Source organism: Megascapheus bottae, chromosome 1 (genome assembly GCF_031878675.1).
Source record: "Megascapheus bottae isolate mThoBot1 chromosome 1, mThoBot2.hap1, whole genome shotgun sequence".
NCBI lineage: Eukaryota > Metazoa > Chordata > Mammalia > Rodentia > Geomyidae > Megascapheus > Megascapheus bottae.
In genome coordinates, this window is record NC_143509.1 from 49,250,953 (window position 1) to 49,268,853 (window position 17,901).

The window sequence follows — 17,901 nt, forward strand, 5'->3', positions numbered from 1 at the left end:
ATGAAACTAATAATGCTTACTATCACAAGAATGGAGAAAAATGACATAATAGCAATAAAGCATCCTACCAAAAATCCAAGAACAACCCAATGATGAAGTGAAATCCCAGAATCCTCTATGACTGGATAAAGGTAAGAAAATATACATAAACTATCTCTTTCCTTCCCTGTCTTTCCTTTCTCTTCCCCCTCTCTAACTTTTTGTTTTGTTCAAACAGAATCTATCCACCTACAATCTTGGAAGCATCAGTTTTACAAGTGTGTGACCAAATCATTGTCAAGAGTTTTAAGCAAATACATTTCAGTAGATTCCTTTTGGAATATGAGAATATCAAGAAACAAGCACGTTATTTTTATTCCTTTGTTCTTAGACACCATTAAGGCAACACACTATGTTGAATTCTGAAGTTTTCCTAGTCAAAGATGTACATTAACAGTTAGTTTATAAATGCCTTAGTATCTATTAATATAAAGATAGTCATGAGTATAGTCATCTTATACATTTGCATACACACATATGCTGGAACTATATATATATATATGCATAAGTGTTTAATCAAGCTTTGTAGGTTTAACAATGGAATTTATATATCTGTTTTTTTGCATTTGTTACTTATTTTATTTTGAGAAAGGGGTGTAATGAACAATCAAGTGATTTGTCAGAAAACAAAAGTAATTAAGAGACAATTGCATGCATTTGACTTTTACTAATATATATTTCATGTAAGATATATTCAATTTATATCTTCAGTAAGAAACACTTCAAGAAGTTTAATCCTTCAAGCCAAGAAACCAATTATAAAAATAAGAAATTTCAGCAACAAATAGTTCACAACTTTGTTCATCATGTCAGTACAAAGAACATTTATAAACATTTTAAAATTTCCATTGGAAATGATTATTTTAATTTATTACACTGTGTTCATAATGTGAGTTGTATGTAAGTAGCAAACCTTTTCTGGAGAAATTAGATTCATGGAAAAACAATGAAGAATTCATCATGTTAAATTTTATATGAATTTTTAAAAATGTTAAAATGTAAACACACCAATGTTTTCGTGTTCATAATAGAAATTATACTGAAATAATGGCTCTATATTTTTCACATTATTGTACATTCCTTAAACTTGAAAAGAATCTTTTGCTTTCACAATCACAGAAAAGATATATGAAGTTATAAAAAAATGACTAGAAGTGGTTTATTTTGGTGAAATAACCACATCACTAAAACAAAACAAATTGAAAAGTAGTGACAGAGTATAATTATGTACCAACTAACTAATTAAAACAAGTATTCGGTGTCTTTTTGCCTTTACTTGATTTACATAAGAAGGGCATATGGGGGCAATGCATGTATTTTATTTCCTTCTCTTCCACAAGCTTACGATGTAAAAAAAAATCTTACAAATATGGAGAGGACAAAATATTGCAGCAAATTAGCTACTTCATTTAATGCAGCATTACTCTAAAATTCTAATCATTATGAAAACATGGTGGGTCTTGGACACCAAGAGTCAAGGGTGATAAAAATACAGGTCTGACCCTTGTTATTTGATAGAAAATATAATTAAATAGAACAGGATTCTACTCTGCAAATTCAGAAATTATTTACAATGATTAAGCAGAAGTACTATAAGTAGTTAGCATTAGCAAAGTGCTAGATTGAAAGTAGTGAAGACTTTAGTAACACAGCGTACCATTTAAAGATAAAACTCGACATCCTGTAAGTGGTGAATGTGTGCTACTACAAGAATGTCAAAGAGGCTAGATTACTTGAGACTTCATGTGCATCACATTAATGCATACATTCATATTACCAGGAAATTACAATTATTCCTGTTATAACTGACTCCTGATTCCAAGTGATTTGAAATTAAAATGTCCTCTAATTAATCTTCTTGAATATCTTCAGTAGGACGGAACACACACAGATAGATAGATAGATAGATAGATAGATAGATAGATAGATAGATAGATAGATAGATAATACATATCAATATAAAATATTAACTCAATGAATTAATTAAAACAAATTATTTGAGGGAAAAAAAGAACCAAAAAGTGAGCAATTTGAAGAAGAGAATGTACAGACTAGTTAACTGAGTTTTTTTCTTTATGGAGCCAGTAAATCCCAATTTAGACTAGTCTACATTTCCCTCTTCTGGAGCAAGGCTTTGGCCTCTCATCATCGGGGCTCATCACAAACATTTTCTGTGTCAACTGGCAATAGGATCAGGTTCTTAGTGGAACATTTAACTCTCATATTTGATGGCTCCTAAGAGTTACTGTGACAATGAAAAAAGTAAAACAAATCGAAAGTTTGAACTCAGGACACAGGTGTATGGTCTACAACAGAAGGAGCTTTTCATAGACTTGTCAAAAATTATTGTCCTTAAGTAATAACAGAATTTCCCTCCCTGAAGAAGTCCTTTCAAAAGCCACAGAGCTGGCTTTATTAAATAACTGTAAGCAACACATTCATTTAAAAAGCAACAGATCTTCCTTTCCATTTTATGCTACATTACATGAGTACTGGAGAAATGCTAAGCAGAGCACATATAATTTCTGTATGTTGGGGAGAATTATTTCACATATATTTATGTAAACAGGAATTGTGTTGTTTGCAGTGAAGGAGGAATTGCAGGGTTCAGTGTGTATGCCTTTTAGGTGAAGGATGGTAGATTGGATTGTATAAGGGCACCAGAAAACTCTAATATTACACTAAAAACAAAAATAAGCAATGAGTAGAAATATTCACAGAAGAAAATATATGAATGCCAGTTTGTAAAATTAACTTTACCAAATTCTAAAATGTCTATGAACATGTGTAGAAAATTTAACAGAAAGAATCTAAAAATAGCATTTTACATCATTGCTTCTGCAGATTTTATTTTTCAAAAATGGCTATAGCAGTAATTCTGTTTTACCATATTCCATAACTGCCATTCCCAATTGGAGACCAACTATTTCCTTTAACTTGAAGTCACATCCGTGGGGTTTGTCACTTTTGCAAACAAAAGAAATGTAGACTTTTATGAACTTCTGAGATTATTCTTTATATTTGAGGACTTGAACGCAGGGCCTCATACTCTCACGTACTTTTTTTTAACTCATTACTGAACCTTTTTCACTTGAACCATGTCACCAGGTCTGGTGAACTGGAGATAAGACTATCACAAATTTGTCTGCATTGGCTTGCATTGAGCCACATGACTGTGCATACATGCTTATATATATATGTGTACATATTTTATATAGACCCTATTCTAATTAAGTACTCACTGCTGTATGTATACCCATAGTAATCACTGAGTTTTTATTTTTTCCATATTTTAAAATTACTGTAACATATCATTATGAACTCACATATTAATTGAAATAAGTTTCTCCAGAATCATAATTATTAGTTAGAATCTTCCAAACAGGACAGAGAAACAAAATTTTCTTTCCTAGTAGTAATATTAATTATCCTATTACTATAGATAGCTTCAGCAAATGTTGAAACAATATTTAAAGCAGCCTCCCCATCCAAATTTCAGCATAACAAAGTTTTCAACCTTTGTTACTGATGACAATATCTGTTATTCCATCTATACATAGCCAGGTCTTAAATTTAAAGGCTTTCATGTATTCTCATTTTATTTCTTTATGTTACTAATAGTTGATACTTTATTGTATCAAATAACTACCAAAATAGCTTTTTAACACACCTACAGTCTCTATTCTTTGGATATTTGCTAGAAAGCTTCTGTGAATACGATTTTTTAAAATTTTCTGAGTGTTCATTTTAATTTTTCCACTTGTTCATTCATTTTGATAATTGTGTTTTTAAAAACTGCACATATCTTTTGTTTTCTATAGAGTTGTTCCATAAATTTATATGTATTCATTATACAATTAATATTATCCATAATCAAGTCTTTCCTTACCTCCTATGCTTTATACTCCTTTTTTGTTCTTATTCAGATTTACGAGGGATTCATCATTTTCAATGGGACTTCTACTGACCTATTTATTTTTCACTTTTCCTCAATAGCTAATAAATTTTATAATCATGTCCATTCCATAGTATTGTTATGATGAAGATTATGATGTAATTGCATTTTCATCCAATTGCTAAGGTACTAATAAGTCCTTCCTACTTATTAATTTGGCTACTATTATTATTCAAAGGTCTATGATGGTGTACCTTCTTCACTAAATATGCCATTCATCAATCCATGACTATCTACTTTAGATCTTGTATAACAGTTCAGCCCCGATGTCCATCCTCTGACATTAATGGCATTGTATCCCATCCATACTTCACTTGCTTAATATTTTCTTTACTTCCTTTTCTTTCCCACTGTTATAAGCAGCAGAAACTTGTAGTGTTCACAATTTAGTTTAAGGGCCTAACTCTTCCCCTGGAGATTATGACTTACTTCTAATTTATGATTGGGAGAACCTTTTATGCTTTCCATTTTATAGTTTTACTTTAGTCTTTATGTTTAGTTATTTTTTGAAAAATGATATGCATTTTATAGATACAGAGATCAAATACTGAGAAAATTAGCCTTTATGTTCACTGAAGAATTACTTTTTTATTTGAAATAGGAAGGGGAAAATGAGGGGAGGGTTAGAGGGAGGGAAATGCGGACAAAAACATAAGAAGGGATATCAATGTGTGAGAAGTAATGCATCCTCTATCTGGCAAATATAACTGTAACCCCTCTATACATTGAAATAAAAAAGAATGAATTATAGTCAAAAATGCATAAATAAAAAAATAAATATTAAAAAAATTACCTTTCAGAAGAATGTAGTCAAGACTTTTATATTACAAAATTAAGAAAAAGAGGGGAAGGAGTCAGTTGGGGAGAGGTGAGAATGTTAAGTGGGTGACACTCATCAAGACACTTTGTATTCATAAACTGCTTTGGAAAATGGAAACTCCTTTATACAGTTATTTAAAGGTGATCTAAATATTTTATGCAAAAAAATCACTTTTTTCAAGTTAGTCACTCTAACAAATTTATTTATTTATTTATTTATTTATTTATTTATTTATTTATTGTCAGTCATGGGGTTTGAATTCTAGGCCTCGTCGCTGTCCCTGAGCTCTTCAGCTCAAGGCTACCACCGTACTCCTTGAGCTGCAGACCCACTTTCAGTTTTCTGGTGACTAATTGGAGATAATCTCAAAGTCTACAGTGCCAGGGCTGGCTTTGAACTGTGATCCTCAGATCTCAGCCTCCTGAGTAGCTAGGATTACAGGTGTGAATCACAGCACCCGGCTAACAATTTGTTTGTTTGTTTAGTTATTTATTTATTTTGCCAGTCCTGGGCCTTGAACTCAGGGCCTAGGCACTGTCGTTGGGCTTTCTCAAGGCTAGCGCTGTACCACTGTAGTCACAGCACCACTTGCAGCTTTTTTCTATGTATGTGGTACCGAAGAATTGAACTTGGGTCTTCATGCCTGTTAGGAAAGCACTCTACCACTAGGCCAAACTCTTTGACCCCTAACTATTTTTAAAGTGTGTATAATACTCATCATTAGATTCTTCTTGGGATTGCTTCAGTGATGACATAATTTACATGTATTTTAAAGTGCTAACAGGCTTTCAAAGCCTTAATACCTTAAAGCAATACTAATTTAGAAAGAAAATCTAACATAAATATAACACTTTACATAGCTACAAAGTTTTGTTAATAAATTTTTTTACTTTTAGCTTTGAAATTAAAAAATGAATGCCAGGAATCTGAAACCTGTTTGAGGGGGGCAGGGGTTTGAAAAAGGCACCTGATATAAATCAATCAATCAATAAAATAAATGGCAATCACAAAATTCCTCCAAAGAGAGTCTCCAGTCTCCATTGCCTTTTTATATTGACATTTCCTGCTACATAATTCATTTTGCTAAAATTGGCCAGCCAGGAGCAATAGACCATTATAACTGACAGCCATAGCTTACAACAAAACTCACAACTGTGAGTTTTGACAAATGTACAATGTCTCATATCTACCATGATCCTGTCATGCAGAATAGTTTCACTTCCCCCCATATCTCTTGCTCTACAATTTTCCTTTTATTTTCTACGTTTAATTATTTGGTTTACTTTTGTTTTTAAACTTCCCTGCATCTTTTTTTTTCTTCCAATTCTTACTCTTACATTTCATCAAGTTGATATGTACTCCATATTTGCATCTTCTTAGCTTGCAATCCATTTGATGTTGTTTTTCATAGCTCAATGGGCATTCTTTCTAGGTGTTCAATCTAAGACATGTTTCTACTGAGTTTTGACCAAAAGAAATGTGTCAATGATCTGTATTATATATGGATAATAGTTCAAAAACTATAGTGATCTCTAATATCAAACTCAATCCTCACAACAACCCTACAGGGTATATATAATCATTATAGCTATCCAGAGGAATCAAGGATGTAATCAAATCTGTGCAGATGGTGAGCAGTGGACATAATTTTTTGTACCAATTAGACTAAGATAGTTTAAAATTTTGAACTCTCTGTTTATATAATGACTCTCGTAAATTCAAATATTTTTTTCTCAAGAAAGGAATCTCTTCATGCTTTCCTTCCATTAGCAGAAGATGCTATGAAATCTATTCACTTTTATTTCCCTATTCTCATTTACCCCTTTTAGAAAATTTCTGAAAAGTTTTTATTGTCTATTTTGTGAACATTTATTCATAGTTTTTACTGAGCTTGTTTAGAATTTGAAATTCTGGACTATTTTTAGCAATGATTTTCCATATCATAAATTAATGTAAAGTGGGAAAGCATTATTGAATTACAAATTAAAATTAAGGGTATAGTTGAATGTTTTCAATGCTATAGACACATAGAGCATTGTTTACCTAAATTTCTTAACTTGAGAGCATTTTTCTAGGGAAAATATCAGAAATTAAGTTACAAATTCAAATAAAATATTTTCCACATGGAATTAATTTATAGCAAAACATGACTATATCTCAAATTAAATCAATAACAGAGTACTTAATTAAGGTACATTGTTCCTTATAAGGAAATTTTATCTAACCATTAAAAATGCTATACCAACATCCCAAAGAAGAACAATCTTGTATCACATGAAGAAAATATTAATATTGAACTATATAATCTGATGGAAATTATCAATATATCAATATCCATATAGTTCTGTCCAAATTTGGGAATAATGGATAATTTAAAATTATTTAGACTTTGGCAGTTAGATATTTTATGAAGATTGTTTATTAATTTAAAATCACTAGTACCTGGACCACACGTTCATTAGTTCATACCCACATTTTCAATTACTATCTCCCCACATCCAATAATTTATTTCATATTTCTATTTAATTGGCTGTAATTATATTCTTTTATAACAATGTAAGATTTAAATAAGATTTAATGCTAAGACATCTAGGACCATACTGCCCTCTATGGGATTTTGGCTGGTATACTTTTCTTTTTCTTTTTTTCCTTTCCTTTCCTTTCTTTCTTTCTCTATTTTTTAAAACAGAACAGAAGTTGCACAATGTATTTAGTTATATGAAAAGAACTGGATGGACATGTACAAGATAGCCTTGTGTCACTCACTCCAATAACCTCAATAGAATTTGTCATAAAATATGTGCCTGGAACCTGAGGTTCCCAGAAAAGGTAAAGCATTGTGATGAAAAATAAATTCAGCTCTTTAAAGTGTCCATTGAATTGGATCTAATCAAGAACTTTGAGAAATGCACCAAAATAAAAAGCATTAGCTGCAGATATATTTAGCATTCATTTGGCCAGCACTTTATGTCCTTGAGCTGGAGATTTGTTTAATTCCAGAGATGAAGGAAACTTCTGAAAAGGGAAGCTGATTAGCAGAGAGATTCTCAGACTTTTCTAGGCTCAGACTAGAGACCCTGCAGAGATCTTTCTTGGGCAAGCTCTCCAGAATTTTCTTTCAGCATAGTCTCTGCCTTGGACAGAGACTGTTTCATTTCAGAATTATATAATGTCAGTCTCTTAAGCTTCCATACTTCTTTATTTGGACTTTTTAATGGTTCTTTTTTTTTTTTTTTGCCAATGTTCTCCTTTCATTTTCTGCTTTTCATCCAATGTTGCCCTCAGTACTTAGCTGTTACATCCTACAAGTTCTCATTGCAGGCTTCTATGGTATAGAGATGATACTTAAATCTCCTTCTATTCATAACTGACATGACTCCAATCAGTAAATCACAGTTTATGTACTCACAATTACAATCTTTGTTAAGGTAACCAAAGCAGACTACAGAGAGAATTCTCACTTGAAGAAGGCTGTGGTTAGATTGCAACTCAGTCTTCTGTTGGAAATGGGAGTTTTAATTTCCTAAAACTTTGATTTGTAAATCCTTGGGCCTTGGTTTCTTTTTCAGTAAATAAAGTATATTATCACATTCTTTACATTATTGTGTTAAAGAAGAAATGAAATAATGTATACAAAACTCCTAGTGTACAGTTCTGCCATGTAGTAGGCACTTATTACATAATATCTAACATAATCAAATATTTAGTGAAAACCCAAAACTCATTTATCATTCATTAACCCAATCAAAAGTGTGACTATTTACTGTGTAATCAGCACAGCTATTTTACTACTCTGTATTGCTTTTATTGGTGTCTTTAAAATTTTTGAATTCTATTATTTTAAAGTTGTTTAACAAAGGTTTCCTTTATAATTTATTCATTCTGTATCTTGGAGGTTTTATAGTTTTACCCGATACATTAATACCTATAATCAATTGGAATATGACTTTTATATTGCGTGATATGGAAGAGGAGATTCATCCTTTTTTTAAGTTTTCCCACCCATGAATCTAGGTTATCTATTAAATAATTGTGTATTTTCTCTCCTACAGTGAGATGTCATCACTGTCACAAATGAGATGATCATTTACTTCAGTCTACTTTATTCAATTCTATGATCTATTTCTTTTTTTCTGAAGTTCCTCATGGTCATAATCAGCAAAGTAATTTTATGTTAAGAACTGAAATCAAACCATTTCAATACATAGTCAGCATAAAGGCAAGATCCCTTCTCAGTCAACAGCAGGTCAAGGTAACTATTGGCTGCCATTCAAACTATGTGGTAGTTCTGTTTATAAACAGGCGAGTTATGGTCTTATACCAGTCCAGGCACTTACAAAAGACTGAAAATAAAGAAGGTATCAATGGTTCTCATCTTTATCTCTCACCAATCCTTTGCCAACTAGTTGTTTCAGTTCCCCCTCCCCCCGGAACTTGAACTCAGGGCCTGAACACTGTCCTTGGGCTTTCTCTAGTGCTCTACCACTTGAGCCACAATACCACTTCCAGCTTTTTTTCTATGGATGTGGTACTGAGGAATTGAACCCAGGAATTTGTGCATGCTAGGCAAGCATTCCACCACTAGGCCAAACTCCCAGCCCAGTTGTTTCATTCTTTAGACACTACAGGGGGGCTTCCACATTATATCTCAGATATAAGCAAAGGATGAACCTCTTGGCCATACATTCCAAATAGGAAGTGTGGTTCTATTTTGTACTTTGAAATAGGCAAATGAAGTGAATCATGCCACAGTTAAAGCATTTTGTACTACTTATGGTTATATAAGACATGTACAATTTAATATGCTTTAAATAATAATCAGGTATAAAATCTGCTTTCTTATCTTTTAATTTATGAAAATATTGGAGGCACTCTGAGAAACCAAACAAATAGGATTCTAAAGGATAGTCTACTGAATAATCTATTGCTTGAAGACACCATTAATGGAAAGTTAGGATGTCACTCTACATTTTTGTTTGTTTCTGCTTTGGAAGTTTAAGATTTGAATTCAAGGTTTTGTGTCTGCTTAGCTGTTACTCTAGTACTTGAGTTGTTGCTTCATCCATGGTTCTTTTTTTTTTTTTCGTTATTTTTGAAATAGGGTCTCTCAAACTTTTCTGCCCTGGCTAGCACTGAAATATAATCTTTTGTCTTAGCCCATCAAGTAGATGGGATTAAAGGCCTCAGCCATGTTCACTTTTTGATCAGTAAACCAATGTAATTTTATAATATTATGATGAACTTCTATATATCTTAAAATCCAAGAAAATCAGTTTTAAGAAGGTTGTAAAGATCAAAGGAAAATCTCCCTGTAGTTCTAAGAATAATTCTGGATGAGATAAAAAAAATGAATTTGCATTTTTATTGCTTTTTAAATTGTTAAAAGCTTTCATATATTTTTAGTTCAAACAGCATTGATATTTCAGGTCAAAAAAGCGATAGCTGGATTCTTTGCTTCTTTTTTAGACTATTTGCTTATTCTTTTGGAATTTGTTAGCTATTACTTTTGATGGCTCTTATCTGTGTATATAATTCAGGCTTTGGAATTCTCTTCCCTTGAAGGCTTAAAACCTTTACAATTTTCAGATGGAGATACCTGGCTTGCATTAAGGGGATTTTTAATTTCTTCTTTCCATTCATTGCCTCTTTTCTATTCCCTTCTATGATTCCTTGTATTTATAACTAAGGAGTGTTTGACAGTTCCTGTCTCTCTTCTGTTTTTCTATTTTGCAGGTTAGGGCTTGAACTTAGGGCCTGAATGCTTTCATTAGGCACAGAGCTCACATTCTATCTCTTGAGCTACTGGCTACTGCTCTGATTCCACCTTTTTTTTTTTTTTCTTGCCAGTCCTGGGCCTTAAGTCAGGGCCTGAGCACTGTCCTTGGGTTTTCTCAAGGCTAAAGCTCTACTACTTGAGCTCTATTTCCGGCTTTTATCCATGTATGTGGTACCAACGAATACACCCAGTCTTTGTGCATGCTAGGCAAGCACTCTACCACTAGGCCAAACTCCCAGCCCCTCCATCTTTTTAAAAGTTAACTTTCCTGCAAGGACTTGCTTTGGACTGCAGTCCTCAGATCTTAGCCTCCCAAGTAGCTACAATTATAGGCATAAGCCACCAGCAGCACCAGGCCCTTAGTAACTTTTTATTCTTCATTTCTTTTTTCTTTTTGCTTTTCAGATTTTCATTGTTATACATTCTTTTCATATTCTAAATAGAAGCAAATTTACCATACATTACAAAGGACTCCAGCAGGCTAGATTAACAGATGAAACAAATGCCTGGAAAGCAGATATTCACAATAATACTAGCTGTAAACAAAACAGAGGCTGGGAGTTTGGCCTAGTGGTAGAGTGCTTGCCTAGCAGGCACTAAGACCCGGGTTCAATTCCTTGGTACCATATACATAGAAAGAACAGAAGCCAGAAGGGGTGCTGAGGCTCAAGGTAGAGCTCTAGCCTTGAGAAAGTTGAAGGACAGTGCTCAGGCCCTGAGCTCAAATCCAAGACTGCAAAAACAAAAAACAACAACGACAAAAGGTTTATTCAAGTATTTTTAAATGTCATGTTGTTGCTCAGGGCATACACAATGCACTATGAGCATTAGATGCATTAGATGGAATTTGCTCTGCAAAGCCAGATGGCATGAAGAGATTTCCACTCAGGTGAGAAATGACTTTTTCTCTTTGCTTATAAAAACTTCTGGACAGTTTCCTTTTTCTTTTTTTTAAATCAACCACTAAACAAGAGAAAGGGAGAATTCAATGGATCAAAACATTTGTTTTTTCTTTCCAGTTATGGAGAAGGAATCTAGAGCCTCACTTATTTTAAAGAAATGCTTTTTTACATTTCTTACCACTGCTACATCCAACCCAAGCTTACATTTTTTTTGTTATTCTTTATTATCCTTTATTCATTCTGATACTCATCCATCCTCTTGTTTTTCTTTTTGGTTGTAGGGCTTTAACTTGGGACCTGGTTGTTGTCCCTGAGCTCTTTTTCTCAAGGCTAGTATTCTGCCACTTTGAGCCAGAGCTTCCCTTCTAGTTTTCTCTCTCTTGATTGATTGGGAATAAGAGTCACACAGACTTTCCTGCCCAGGCTGATTCTGAATTGTGATCTTCAGATCTCAGCCTCCTAATTAGCTAGGATTATGACCATAAGCCACCAGCACCCTGCCCTTTCATTAAAAAGTAAAAGTAAAAAAGTCAGGATCTATATTTTGACAATCATTGTCATCATGTAGCCTTATTGTTTCCTGTCTTCACTTATATTGCTGATAGCATTTCTATTTTATACTCGGATTCATTAGCTCTGTTCTCTCGAATCACACTGTCAGAAAGCACTAAGTATTTTCCTATGGCTTCATCTCAATTCCCATGTGACCATCAATTTCCTTTTGAGGCTGAATGCTTTCAATACTGGAATAGTTGTTATTTTTATACATTTATTGTGCTATTTTGTATTTTTATCTATTATTTAGCTTTGGCTGCTCTAACAAAGTTTTGATTATGTGAAGCTCACTCAGAAGTTCACATTTAGATAATGTTTGTGTAAAGATAACTTATTTGGCAGCATTTCTTTTCTTAAGTATTTAATGTTTTCCATCTCTTTGTTCCTTTTTCTTGCTCTTACTTTCAAAACGCTGCTTCTCTAGTTGGAAGAGTTATTTCATTTTGCTTTTTATTTTATTTTATTTTTGTGGGTCATGGGTTTTGAACTCTGGGCCTGGGAGCTGTCCTTGATCTCTTTACCTCAAAGCTACCTCAGTACCCCTCGAACCATAGCCCTACTTCCCATTTTCTAGTGATTAATTGGAGATAAGAACAGGAGAGCCTTAAGTGCCCGGACTGGCTTTGAGCCTTGATCCTCAGATCTCAGCCACCTGAATAGCTAGGATTACAGGTATGAGCACCTGGCTGCTTTTCATTTTATTTTTATTTTGCTTTTTGCGGAAATCTATATATACTATATATTCTCAGATGTTAGTACAGAGATGTTTTTAATGGATTTTAATAGATAAAAATATGATGAATATTTTATTGAACAAAATCGCTACATACTTTTTTTCACTTTAATCATGTATTATCTCTGACATATTTTAGGTTGACTTATTGGCTTAATGAAAGTATATCAGGAGTATACTGAGAATGTCTGAACTTAAACACTGTATTTTCTTTTAATGGTAGTCATGATCTTTTCATTAGCATTTGTTATTTACACAACATAATATGTTTAAACATGATTCTTACATATGTGAATTTTAGTGTACTTTATCATATTCCTCTTGCTCATTTATCTTCTCTGTAGCTCTACCTGTAATCTGTTATACTTCCATGTAGCTTAAAAAAATCTAGATTTTTAATGTAACAGAAAACATTTGTCTTTGAAAGTAGCTTATTTTGTGTGATACGATAATTTCTAAATCCATCTGTTTTCCTCTAAACCAGGAAGGAAGGGAGGAAGAGGGGAAGGAAGGAAGGAAGGAAGGAAGGAAGGAAGGAAGGAAGGAAGGAAGGAAGGAAGGAAAGAAGGAAGGGAGGGCAGGAAGGGGGGAGGGAGCGATAGGGGAGGGAGGGTGGAAGAGAGGGAGGGAGAAACTGGAGGAGGTCAGGGGAAATTTGTAGACCTTCCTGCAATATTTAAATCACTATTAGTAATATTAGTTATATTACTTCTGCTTGAAAATTATGAGTTTAGAATTCAATTTTTTTTTTTTTTGCCAATCCTGGGCTTGAGCTCAGGGCCTGAGCACTGTCCTTGGACTTTTCTCAAGGCTAGAGCTTTACCATTTGAGCCTCAGCACCATTTCTGGCTTTTTTCTATGTATATGGTACTGAGGAATCGAACCCGGGTCTTCATGCATGCTAGGCAAGCACTCTACCATTAGGCCAAATTCCCAGCCCTAGAATTCAAATTTTATACTGTATTTAGTAAATGATGGTTTTCATTCATTCTACTATGTAGTTATTGACATTTTGCTTATGATACCCTTTATTTTGAATGCTCTCTTATGTTACCATTAATCTCATCTTTGTGGCTTCAGAATCTCCTATGATACATTTGTACTCTCTACATCTATATAGAAATATATGAAAATGGAAATAGTTTTACTTTACTAAAGGTAAAACTTAAATAAAATTGAAAAAGAAACAGATCATATAGTAGTATATATTTTCTCTGGTTTTGAGACGAGAAATCTCAGCCTCCTAAGTATCTAGGATTTTAGGCATGAGCTGATGTCATTTGGCTTTATCTCAGTCTTCAATCAAACTTTCAAATCCAGATAATTTATTGAAAGTAATGAAAAAAAAAGAGAAAAGGAAGTGCCCTACCTAAATTTGTGAAGGAAGTAGAAATATATAACATTCTGAATGGCCTAAAAAGTAGAAATATGGCTTGAGTGGTCAGGTACTAACCTTAAGCAAAAAAGCTACAAAGCATTTTTTTGAAGCTACAAAGTACTGAGTGAAAGTATTACTGGGTACAAAAGGAAATTAAAAGCAAAAAGAAAGAATTACTTAAAAGTAATATTTTATGTTTATTTATATCTTCTCTTATAAGGATAGTTGTAAAATACTACATAATACTTTAGGAAATGTTGTCTCTGTTCCTTTTTCTTTACTCCCATCATGACCATAGCTTAAAAATAGATCTTTGAGGAGGTGGGATTTGGCTAAGTGATAGAGTGCTTGCCTAGCATGCATGAAGACCCAGGTTCAATTCCTTGGTACCACATACACAGAAAAAAGTGAAAAATGGTGCTGTGGCTCAAGTGATAGATCTCTAGCCTTGAGAAAGCCCAAGGACAGTGCCCAGGCCCTGAGTTCAAGGCCCAGGATGGGCAAAAAAATGGATCTTTGATTGTGTTTACTTGGACATTTTAGTCAAATTCTTCCTACTTGATCTCCAAGCTCTACAAGTTCCTTGCAATATGGCATGCCATTATACTGTAGATGCTATTATCTGAACCATGTAAATATTCCTCTTGTCTTCTCAGTCTTCACTTCTTTTGCTTCAATTTCTTGCAGAGGTAGTCAAACATCTAGAGGCCTAGCCATTGCTCTTCTTGATTTGGATCTATTGACTTCAGTACAACCCATTAGCACAAGTGTAGTCACTTCCCTTACACTGAAAATCCCCAACGTCGGTGCTAGTGGTTGCTTTATGCCTATAATCCTAACTGTTCAGGAAATGGAGACCTGAAGATTTTGGTTCAAAGCCAGCCAGGGCAGAAACTCCCTAGGAGACTGAACTCTAGTAAATTACTCAAAAATCAGAGGTGGTGCTGTGTCTCAAGTGGTAGGATGACAGCCTTGGGGGTGGGGAGGGAGGAAGAGGCCAGGGATAGCACCCAGATCCTGAGATCAAGCCTCTCAACCAACAACAACAACAACAAAAACCCTAGACTGAAATATTCTTTGTCTGATCAAAGTGTCAAATATTCATTCCTACTGTGCCTAAAACTCCTCCAGTCAAATAAAATAGTGACGATCAACTTGCCTTCCCATCTTTTTTGTCAGGGCCTTCTCATTCCTCTTTCCCTAGCTGTATCTAAAAGCATGTTATAGTTGTCTCTTTTCATCTGATGTCATTTACTGCCTTGGCAAAGCAGTCATCACTAACTTGTAACACTGTACCATCAATCAGTCCTGTGTTTCCCTCAAATCTACACTGCTTACCATTGTTCAGGTTATTGGTTAATCGCCCTAATCATACTCATAAATCACCATTATCTGTTCTTCGTTGATTGACTTTTTTTTCCCTGAAACAGAGATATATAATTTTGAGATGCCTCAAGATCAATTCTTAATATCTAATTATCATTAGTTTGCACTTCAAATTCATGTATCTTCATGTTCCACCTAAGTTTTATCTCATTATGAGTCCTATTAAAAACTGAAATAAAGTTTGCCTACTATAAAATATCAACCAAAAGCTTTGACTGTGGAGACAAGACTGTATTTCAGTTGAATCAAGCTTATTCATTTTGAAGAGATGAAATTTGGAGAGATAAAACTGAAAAAAGTATATTTTAATCTGGGGACATTTTAAATCAGACTATTCTTGTTTTTCAAAGAAATGTTACTTAATGACAAGTAAATATATTTTTCAGATGGCAATTGGCCTTGGAAAGCAAACAGTTGGCTCTGATTGTTCACTGGTTTGTGTCATTGAGGCACATTGAGACACTCAGTGTAGTTCCTCTAACATGATTGTAAAGCGGGTGATTAAGAAAATTGCCTGTAACTTGTACCAGGCTGTGGTTTCTGCATTTTCCCTTTGACTTATGTTTTATAATTCACTGGTCCCAAACCACATTGGTTGTTTCCTAATTCACTTTAAGCCACATATCATTATGACAATGTCTGTTACTCAAGACCCCTGAATCTCTTGCCAACGTCAATGGTTATTTAATATAATAGCTGAGAGATCATGCAATTGACAATGAAATTGGATCTGAAGCTGATACTTGTAAGGAACAGTGAGTGGCCTATGCAGGATAGATATTTAAATTATGAGTTGGTCTGTCCCAATCTTTACATCATCAGAAATTCCAGTTGTTTCACAAGAGATTTCCTCCTAGTAAAAATATGAACAACAGTGACTGAATCACAATACTAATTCTAAAATTAACTTTACTTAAGTAATAAAATGATCTTATTTTGAGCCATTTTAACAGAAATACTTTTATTTATTTATTTTGTTGCATGTATGTACCCCCATATTTTATTTGCATAAAGTTGTTAAATAATTTAAATAAATATTTGTCACACAATTCCATCTTTTCATTCCTAACTTGTATAGCAATTTTGAGAGTATACATTCAGAATTTAGATGTGTGTTTAACATTTTTTCTGTTCTAACTTTGCATTACATTCATGTATACTAACTTTAACTTATATTTACTACATTAAGAGATTATAATATTCAACACATAGGTAATAAGTCCTTATTTTTTATATTTAGTAATTTATTTCTCAAGGTCTTGCTAGGTTTTAATCCAAGAAATAATACTGCTATTAATTCTGGCCACTAAAATTCAGAATCTTTATTTACTCTTAGTATTAAAATTACTTACAGCATCTGTTTAAATAATTTTGTTTAAAAAAGAGTAATTACCAGTATTTCTCATTCCATAAAGAAGCACATTTAGTGAAAGCATAGGTTTTTCAAAATCTTAGCCTTTTTCTCTTTAGTTTATGGGAATCAAAAAGACTTCAAAATTCTCATTTTCTTTTAACATTTTAGAAACCCTTGTTTGCTAACTCTTTTCCATAAAGAAAAACCATACATTAAAACATGTATAGGTTCAAAGAAGACACTGCAAGTTTAATTTCATGTAACACTCTTACCTTGAGATGAGATTTCTTAGCCAGCATCGTACACTGCTGTCCACTTACATTAATTTCTCATTGCTGGGTAGCCTCACTAACTATCTAAAAATGTGTTCCACAGACTCATAAACAATTATATCATCAAGCCCCTTTGTGTGTAACAAGAGACTTTAACCACAGCACTGGAAAATAAAAGGAAGAATTATGCCAGAAGTAACAAGGGTGCCAGAAACCTGCTTTGCAGTGATTGGCTAAGTGGGGCCAACCCAGTAGAGTTTCATTCAGCTTACTTGAGTAAGCTACAAGCACTTTTTTTTTTTTTTCCTATTTTCTCTATTTTTCTTTTCTGGGATCTCCTTTGATTTCATGCTGGCTTTTTAAATTGAGGATAAAGTTAATTCACTTAACAATGCCACAGCTGGAATTAAGTATGCCTCTTCTCCTACCGCTGAGGGGAGGGGCTGGGGCTGGCTGCTGGTATCTTATTGGATGGCTAACACCCTTGAGAGCTGTGGCTGATTCAGTGGTGCCTCTAGCGACAGGAAAGAAGTTAACTAATTATGAACATATGGTTTGGCAGACACCTTGTTAGCTTGCTGCTGGGTAGGTGCTTGGAAGGAGGAGAAGGGGAAAGTTTGAGGTAGAAGGTGTGGTTAAAAGTCCCACTGATAAGCCTGGGGGAGATTTGATTGATCCTAATCTATTCTTTTTGTCAGGAATCAGCATGCTTCTGGCAGCAACAGCTTGG

General features: G+C 33.8%; 1 protein-coding gene across 1 annotated transcript in view; it reads right to left on the reverse strand.

Moving 5' to 3' along the window:
- The window catches only part of Gmnc (geminin coiled-coil domain containing), a 30,873-nt gene extending 13,286 nt beyond the window's left edge, over window positions 1–17,587 (reverse strand). The window contains exon 1 of the mRNA XM_090331799.1: window positions 17,172–17,587. Coding sequence (XP_090187925.1) covers window positions 17,172–17,198 — 27 coding nt within the window. The 5' untranslated portion in view covers window positions 17,199–17,587. The remainder of the gene's footprint in view (window positions 1–17,171) is intronic.
- Between the last annotated feature and the right edge of the window lie 314 nt (window positions 17,588–17,901).